Source organism: Zerene cesonia, chromosome Z, assembly GCF_012273895.1.
Source record: "Zerene cesonia ecotype Mississippi chromosome Z, Zerene_cesonia_1.1, whole genome shotgun sequence".
NCBI classification, from domain to species: Eukaryota; Metazoa; Arthropoda; class Insecta; order Lepidoptera; family Pieridae; genus Zerene; species Zerene cesonia.
The window spans coordinates 11,611,765-11,621,348 of NC_052122.1; the positions used below are offsets into that span (position 1 = coordinate 11,611,765).

Sequence of the window (9,584 nt, forward strand, 5' to 3'; positions counted from 1 at the left end):
GGCAGGCGATATTACATTTGGTATCAGTGTTTGCATTGTTCGACGAAATTCAATATTCCCTTTGCTAAACTTTAGTTTATCATTCATTCAAAGAATGAATATTAAAATAAACAAGATTATTAAAATTTGTATTTTGTTACCAATTGTTATTTTATAATAAACCCAATTTTAGGTCAAATGAACCCCTCCCTGCCGGTAGTTTGGTTCAAGCCAGTGCTATCTCTGCCCAAGCCGGACCCTCGCTACGAGGCGCCGCTATACAAGACCTCGGAGAGGGCCGGCACTCTCTCCACCACCGGCCACAGCACTAACTTCGTCCTGCCGGTCCTGTTGCCGGCGAACATGCCCTCCGAGTTCTGGATTATACGCGGAACGGCCCTACTCACTCAGATAACTGATTAAACTTAAGGTTTAGAAATAAATTGCGTACTTATGAAATGCCATTTTAATCAATGTTTCATTTTAAACGATACCGAAAACAAGCCATGCGCCATGTGTATAAATAATTGCATAAAAAACAAAAAAATGGTTATCAAAATTACAACAAACTTTGCTTTCAGAAGGTATATTTTCTTTCAACAACTTCTAGCTGTCACCTTAAATCTGAAAATGCTGCTAAATGTAAATATTAACAAGGTCACAGAAAACGTTTACAACTTAGCAACATTTATCCACTTGTATAATATTGCCAAGCTACTTTGTACTTCAATATTGCTTTTCTTTTAATATTTTTTTATAAATCACTTTCGTAGTACTACTACCGATAATTTAAGTGTGACGTGAACTGCGCTATCTGTATATCGTTATAATAAACTGATAAAAAAAATGATCACAAATAATAAACCAACCAAAGTGGCAAACGTTGCTTTGCATAGTTGCAGCGCGACGGCAAAGCGCCATCTATTGAACAATGTGTGCAAAAATGAGAGGTTGGTTTATTTTTCAGACATGTTCATAAAAAAAATTACATATAAAAATCATAAGTAGTAAAATGTAAAAAGGAAACCTAGACTAATTAGCGCAACAAAAGTTTATCGTATAACCTGACGGACTGAATTGTGAGCCCTACAATACGACCAACCCAGTTCGTCGGTTCTCTATATACACGCCAACTATAACATGTCCAAAACTATCCGAAGATGTCTGTTTACTGATCAAATATTTCTATAATTGCGCTAAAAACACATTATACAATCCTATTTTACAAATAAAAACAATACATCAATGTAACGTTTAAAGTTTATTGGTAAACAATTAATACAAATGATTATTTGAAACTGATTTATTTAAACTGGTTAAATCTTTGTATTTCGAACAATGTCTGAAAACAAATACTTTACGATAAGACATGGAAATAAAAGGAAAGTGGGCGTGTTCAATGTGGGGCCGTGACCGCGGCGAGCAGCGACTGGAAGCCGAACTTCCAACAATTCAATTAAACGTAGTGAGGTATATTAGCGCGCAGTGAATGGTTATCGAAAATTAGTTACACATAACAACTTACCTACGTATTCATTAATCAATAGAAACGCGTTTAGAAACTATCATTTACATTAGTGCTCGTTGCATTGATACTATTCTAATTTATAAATTTATTGCGATGTTTCATATAGATATCACGCCTTCAATGGTCGCTATTGCTCTCCGTTCGACACAGAAGTACAGTTAATAATCAGCTAGATTTGTTGAAAAATCTGTCAACAAAACTTTTGTAACGCGACTAGCGTTAATGCGAATCACTAACCGAATGCTCGATTCATTGTTTAGAGCGAACACCGGCGGATCCACTTTAGTGTAAAGTGGACCTTAGCACACGGGCCACGTTCGCGCGACGTCGCCGCACATATATAGCGATCTGTACATTGCGCGACAACAGTCGACCCCACAACCACGCCCGCCATTAATTATCCCTATATTAAATGTGAAGTGAATTATATCACAGTACTTCTGTTAATTTCATGTATATTACACTCAATTGGTGTCATTGAATCAGCAATACAAATTATAATTCCTATGTTAAAAAAATAAAAAGACCTAGAACGTTTTACCTATCTAGTGAAGACGCTGGCCGCGCTCGACCGCTTACAATTAAAATTAAACTACTACGACTCATACAAAATACTCGATTTTTTTTTTACAATTTTATACATCAACAGGGGCCGGGCTTTTAATAATTCATATAAAAGAAGGGAAGCGCTACTTCCCCATTTAAACATTGGTAGAGTTATAAATGTGAACAGGTATACAGAAATTTCAAAATTGAATGAGTCAATTATCCTTCTTCAATACAAAAACAATAGTTTAATTATTAGTTACTTTCGTTCAAAACTTGAGATCAAATTAACAATATTAACATGAATTTTACGTCTTAGAAAACATGACAACAAAATGCAATTAAGTTAATAGAGAAGTGAAACATGTGAGAATGTTACTTATGAAAGATTAAGTAACAACAACAGTTAACAAAGTATTTGGGTAGCGGGTATCACAATATTATTTAGAGGGATGAATCAAAGCAAAGATAATATAAAGTTATTTAAATGTCATCTTTTAAGCGCTATTTATTATACGCTTAAAAAGAAAGAGGTTTTTAAACGAGAAATTCATTACGAATCATTCAAGGACACTAAAACTAAATGAAATATTTCAGAGTGAATTTGCAACAAAATTACCGATATTTAAAGCGCTATCAACTATTGGTAGTTACCGCACAAGTTGGTATGATCGACTGTTTCAATTTAAGTATCGGTTATTTTATTAGCACCTAGTCAAAGACCGCACCGGCCCCAGAGTGCGAGCGAGCGCGCACCGACGGCAAACTAACGCAATCGCTACAAAGAATAATTCCCTATCAAATTATCCACTTTAATAATTTAAACTTTACAGTCAACGCATTACAAAACACAATACCCTTATAGCTGACGGTATTCGCTGGCCTCAAGGAATAAAGAATTACAACACGCGTTACGGCCGAAGGGCCATTCGTCAGTGTGCAAACAACTAATTATTCTATTTCAAATATACTAAAGCCAATGTATAAGGGCTGGTGGAACATGCTCAAATTTCTAGTTCGGATTGCATCAACACTTCTCACGCGAAATACAGTCTTACGGACATATGGACAAATTCCAAGATTCCTTGTTGATCAATGACATGCATCATGCAAAATTAACAACAAACACGATCGTGTGGATCCACCATCGTAGCATGGGTAAGTTGCTACTTAACTCTAACTAATGAACGCTTAAGGTACACTATACAAACAATTCAGCTATTATTCACTATCTAACAAATTATTGTGTAAACCAATCAACACTAACAACTAGTAAGGAATCTTGACTGTAACACAAGACAAAAGTCAAATAGAACTGATGTGTAGACAAGCATTATGTCGACGTGCTTTGGTCTTTGGCTTGAAGATAGCTAATAAAAATCAATTGTAAGTTTAAAGATTGTTTATCAAAGCTAATGTAATTTCAATTTACACGACCATCCACTTTTTCTTAAGGCATAATGGCTTTATCTTATATACTCAATTAGAGATATGCCATTTGGACTAATCAGTTATCAATACTACTTTCACACATATATTATGAGCTATATTCGTGAACATACAAGGACACTTAAACATTTGTTTGTGAGACAAATGACTTCATCAGACAACAAACCATAACAAACTATTGTAACTACTATTCAACTCTCGGCAATGTAATAATTAAAGTTAAAATCGTCAAGCATTCACTTAAACTAATCTTTGAACGTATTATAACTGTCATAAAATTCGTCAACCTTATTCCTTGCCCAGCGAATGATCTAACAAATAGAAAATAAAAAATTTAAGCGAACAATTGCTCTTCGATAAATATAGTCGAAATCCAATCGGCCACATCGGCCAATCACTACACTCCACGATAAATGATAAAATTACAATGTTCGCAAAAATAGATCTTTCAATAAATAGATCAAATCGTCTAGCTACATTTATAAATTGACGACTGTCATGCACACGACACTGAAGGAACGGAATGAAAGAGTTTCGTCACAGAACTGTTGTGAGCCCTCGGCGGCCTGTGTGACCCTCGTGAAGACTAACTGCAGACGGTCCATAATCTCCGACTCCCTTTCCTCTACACTTTCTATTCTTATTTCAATTCGCTTTCACTTCCCTTTTTGGTCACTGGATACCACGGGAATCTTCTTAAAGTGAATTAACTCTGATTTCCAAAGCCTACCGAACACTGCATCTCAGTTACATGACTTCATAAAGATTACTTCACAGGAAATCTTTTACTAATGAACACTGTGTGCCTTTTCTTAACATTTCACACACAAAACAACATCAATCAACAAATCTCCTAGTGTTTTCCTGCATTATCAAATGGTTTATGTACTGGTAATAACGATGTTATTATTGCATACAACCAAGTTCTATGATTTCACATGTTAGATGTAGAATATCATTTTTAACCTTATCATATAGTTTTAGTGTAGTCTCAAACCAATGCAGTAAACCTATTCTATTTACTCGGTTCGTCTTGTCCCGCTTATCAATATTGACGAAAAATTAAATACCTGCATATGCTGAAAACACTCATAGCTGTATATTTCTTCTATTTAAACAGTACATTGTGAATCCTTTCCTACATCAATGTATTTTCAAAAACTATAAACCTGGGAAATCTATATATTGTAAACTGCATCTTCCTGAACTATGTAAACATATTCTCCACATCTACTTTTGACACTTCCGACGCAACTAACTTCAAACACATTACAATCCAGGAAACCCAATCTCCACTAACTCACAAGCAGTCACACACACCACCGGCCGCTGTCTCGCCTTACGTCACACGACCGCTCCACGGCTTCTGCTGTCACAATGCTAGAAGCTACTGCGCGCCGGTCCACCGCCACTGTGCTTCGGCCGTCAGCCGAGGCGGTGGCCGCGCATCGCCTACTTGCCCCGGATGGATCGCAGCTGTTGCGCGTCCGTCCTGCCCGGCGGCTGGGACGCTAATGCGCGTGCGGCGGGCTGGCGGGTGTGGAGGGGGGCGCTGGGGCGGGGGGCGCGGCGACCACCCCCCACCGCAACCCCTAGTCCTCCGACATGAACGAGTTCTGCGACTTGAGCTCCTCGAGCCGCGATATTTGTTGGCGTAGGTACATAATTCTGAAAATATTAGATAAACTCACCTTAGATTCATGCACATGGAACGGAAGTAAATAAATCACATTTCAAAATATAGCTAAAATTACAGGCCATTTATATCATAATCAATCAGATTTCAAATGGCATTTTTTCTGACTCTATGTATATACAATTTTACTGTAGTAAAACTTTGTAGGGCAAACACATATATTTTTTTTTTTTTTTATGTCATAGTGGGTAGCTGAGCTAGTGGTTCGCCTGATGTAAAGCGATCACCACCGCCCATAAACATTCGCAAAGGTGTAAGTGCCTCTGTGAATGCGCTGCTCGCTTTAATGGGGTAAGGGAAAAGGAAAGGATTAACGACTGGAAAGAAGGAATGGATTAGGACGGGTGAGGAAAAGGAAACGGGCCTCCGGCTCCCCCACTCACCGTACGAAACACAGTGGCATGCCACTATTTCACGCCGGTTTTCTGTGGGGATGTGGTACTTCCCCGGTGCGAGCTGGCCCAATTCGTGCGCGAAGCGTGCTCGACTCCCACAATAAACGTGCTCGACTCCCACAATAAAAATATTATTGTAAAGTATAATTATTCGGATTTTGATTATTGTTATAAATTATCAATCAAAGCATATCGAAATATACGCATAGAATTAATTATAAACACAGTATCAACGACTACAGATAAACATAGCAGTTACAGTAAATACCTTTGCTAACAAGAAGCCTAACAACTCACTACAACTATTCCAAGCCCAACACGTATAGACACCAATAAAGCACATGAGAAATTTTACTTCCGATCTCGCCTTTCTCTCATCTCACTACAGCACGCTATAAAATACGATTCTAATTTTATAATGATTGAGTATACAAAAGCTTTGCTTTTACACAAGTTGCGCGGGCGAAGTAGCATATACTTTGGCATATAGAAAGTTTATATAAATAAGGTGCGCACAATGCTAATAATTGAAAAAAGATGTATAAAAAAGCATTTTTATGTTTTAAGGTTTTCAATTAGATTATTGAGTTTTTGGTTATAATTTGAATATTTTATATTAAGCTATATTTTAATAAAATAAGAAATAAAACTAATGTTAATATGTATATTATTATATAACATACTTATATGATAATGTAATTTGAAGAATTGTCTCGACCGATAGAAAAGCACACGACATCATATCGAACACACGTACACTTGCTCCTACAGTAGAAAAAAAAAACACACACACACAAACACACACACAGACACACACACGACAAACAACACAGACAAAAACGCAAAGTACAAACTTCTGTTCTTGTAGCGTCGCCTGTATCTCCGTGTGGCGGACAATGGAGCGGGAACACTTGAGCTCGGTGGACACGCGCGTACACTGCAGACAACCGAGTTGGTACGCCTCCTCTGTGTACTTATTTGCCTGGGAGGGAGAGGGAAATGGTCATTAGTATGGTTAATAAATTCCTGTTTGACTATTTAACTGAAATGACAGACTACTCACACACAGAATACTTTGAACATTGATTAATTAATAAATATAAAATATTTTAAATCTACGACAGATATCTTTTCAGTTTTAGTTTTTTACAACACAATAATAAAAATTGACATGATAATTTATTATTTATGAAAATCATTTCAAAAATTGTTTGCTATACATGGCAGATATCAGTGGGTGATCTCCTTTACTAAGGCTACTCTTTTCAAAAATCGACCGTCAATTCATTGAAGCAGATGATGAAAGTCTATGTCCATGGGTCAAGCACAAATAGTTGATATCCTACTAATACTATAACCGTAAGTGTATGTAACAATGGATATTTCAGTTACGTATAAGCAGGTAAAACATCTGGAAATTTAGTACAGAGACATATAACAGTCTCGAATTGGCGCAGAACCAAATGTACTATATGATTCTCCGGCACCGTGTGGTATATAATGTCCAACAATACATACCTGTTTCTCAAGTATGTCCGCCGGCCAACCGGTCACGTGCGCAGTGAGCTCGGCACGCACGTGGTTCAGCAGCGACGGCGTCAGCATCGGCGCCGCCTGCTGCAGGCTGCCCACCACCGACGAGTAGCTGCCGAGGCACTCCACTGCAACGTGTTGCATTTGTTAGACACGGTACACTTGTATTGTGGTGTATCTAGTCTACTATGATGTAATATTGGTTTCATTGATGTAGTGACTATTGTTCTGATAGCATTTGTAGTTTTTTGAGAAAATTAATGTTTAGCTTTTTGACTGTATTGTACTGATTTCTGCATAATCTTTACACATAGAACTGTTTCAAGATTGTTGCAACGATCCCTCCCCGAGTTTCAGCCCGTGTAAGAATTTTTCCAATTGGATTATAGCTATTTAAGGATAGTTCCAATGCTCCTCCCGAGCGCGCACACTCACTCTTCCTCGGCAGCGCGTTGTCCAGATGCAGCGGCGGCGCGTGCGGGTCGACGCTCTCCGAGTGCGTCGGCGTGGGCGGGCCCGCGTCGCGCTGCGGCGTCGGCGAGCGGCTGCGCGGCGAGCCGCCGTTGTTGCACGCCGCGCCGGACGTCGACGCGACGGGCGCGGCCACTATGCGCGGCAGCGCCGCCGCCAGCAGCGACCCGCTCTGTGCACATCACGATTATCATGTAGCTGGCGTATTTATTTGCATAAAACTTAGTGGCCTTCAAATTGTCAAAACTAGGCCAACATTGGAATTATCACTATTTTTTTTAGTTTAGTTAGTTTCACCCAGTGTTCTCGGAATGTTCTGAGGTAAAGAAAATCGGTTGAAAAGTTCTTTGGATGGTTCTTGATCTTGGGATGGCTGACAAAAGTGATAACTTCAAGTAATCTCTGTCCAAAGTACGACTAACACCGTGAGTAGGAATGAGAGAGAATAACCCCGCCTACCGCTACCTTATGCGTTAAAAGAAAAGGAAGCCAAAGTGGCTGGCGTCGTAACGTGTTACGTAACAAAGTGGATGACTTCCTTAAGTTATCACTTCAAAATATATATTTAAATAATTGCATTCTACCCGACTGGTCAAAAAAAATCCCCATGATGTTAAGATGTTTCACCCCTGTAATCGCTTTGTTCCAACGTGAGAGAAGAAAGGAAATCAAACATAATTTTGCATTATAATAACATAGTATGGATCAACAAATTTAATTTTACGCTGCTACTAACATTTTCTATTATAAATAACCAACATTTTATGTTCATATTCAATGAACACCGTTTCAGAAAGCCAGGTAATGATGGAATTAATTTTTTAAATTTGCTTGAATTGGGGGGCGAGTATGCCTACAGTGGAAACAAATAGTGATTGATGATATTCATTGTCTTAATGTTAATTAACAACAACATCATATCTATATTATGGGATATGGTGTCTCTAAAAGTTTGTGTCATCCCAATATTCTTGTAGTATTACTTAGTTACAAAACGGTCAAAGCAGCATAATTAACACATTTAACCTAACATTTTTAAGAAAAAACACAATATTTTTATATTCATAACTGTTTGTAACAACCAAAAACTATGGCATATAATACCGAAAATTCTCTCGAAAAAAGATACATAGCATAATAAATTATACATTTTTACTTTTATTTTATTCCTCGGTGTCCGTCAGCCAAACTCAAGTCAATCACCACTATCACATTATACTTGAATCAACCCCAAACTCCGCCACCACCGTAATACCTACTTCTTACTCCTATACACTCACCGTCTGATTAGAGTTATCCAGGACAACGACCGGGGGCACGGCCCCGGGCTCCGGCCTCGGCGGGCCGCCCTCGCGGTACGAGCCCTCCGACAGCGGCGTGCTCCGGTCCGGCGATATGTCCATGTCCTGCAGCGAATGGTGACCATCTGAAAATATACAATTCGAAATCGTCACGTACGCCACCCAGTTTTGCATAGCTCATACATAATACGGCTGTACATTTAAATAATACTTATATAATTTTTCATATGGCGTTACGTGTTCATGTGACGTCGCTTTTTCATCTTTTTCTTTTTGGTTGGTTTTAGTGTATGCTAATCAATTAATGATATTGAAAGTTTTGGATACTATTATCATATAGTTGGGCAGCTATAGTTATAAAGCTTTCGTAAGTTGTGTTCTTTCAATTCTGGTACCACAAAAACACAAAGAAGAAGTTAGTATGTTTTAAAAGTATAATGCCTTCATCAGCAGTACATGCTCTCTTTGGGCTTTAGTTGCAATGCAAAGCAATTTTTATAATAAACACACACTAGACCAAAATAGAGTTAAAATACTTTTAAGGCATTGATACATTTCGCATACATTATAATGCACGTTTAACTATCTACACTTCCGTTGCTTTAGTTTCAACCAAAATTTTCTTGTTTAGATTACGAAAAAAAAAAAATTATTTATTATGGGTGTGGGTGTAGGTGTGGGTGTGG

The 9,584-nt window shown here is 38.1% G+C and overlaps 2 protein-coding genes across 2 annotated transcripts in view; one reads left to right on the plus strand and one right to left on the minus strand.

The window, feature by feature from the left end:
• The window catches only part of LOC119835845 (dynein heavy chain 6, axonemal), an 83,700-nt gene extending 81,669 nt beyond the window's left edge, over positions 1-2,031 (plus strand). Inside the window, exon 69 of the mRNA XM_038360881.1 lies at positions 173-2,031. Coding sequence (XP_038216809.1) covers positions 173-402 — 230 coding nt within the window. The 3' untranslated portion in view covers positions 403-2,031. The remainder of the gene's footprint in view (positions 1-172) is intronic.
• The window catches only part of LOC119835916 (WW domain-containing adapter protein with coiled-coil homolog), a 19,697-nt gene continuing 11,338 nt past the window's right edge, over positions 1,226-9,584 (minus strand). The window contains exons 6-10 of the mRNA XM_038361043.1: positions 8,878-9,023; positions 7,562-7,769; positions 7,112-7,254; positions 6,448-6,575; positions 1,226-5,170 (exon numbers count right to left, since the gene is read on the minus strand). Of these exons, the coding sequence (XP_038216971.1) occupies positions 5,095-5,170; positions 6,448-6,575; positions 7,112-7,254; positions 7,562-7,769; positions 8,878-9,023 (701 nt within the window). The 3' untranslated portion in view covers positions 1,226-5,094. The remainder of the gene's footprint in view (positions 5,171-6,447; positions 6,576-7,111; positions 7,255-7,561; positions 7,770-8,877; positions 9,024-9,584) is intronic.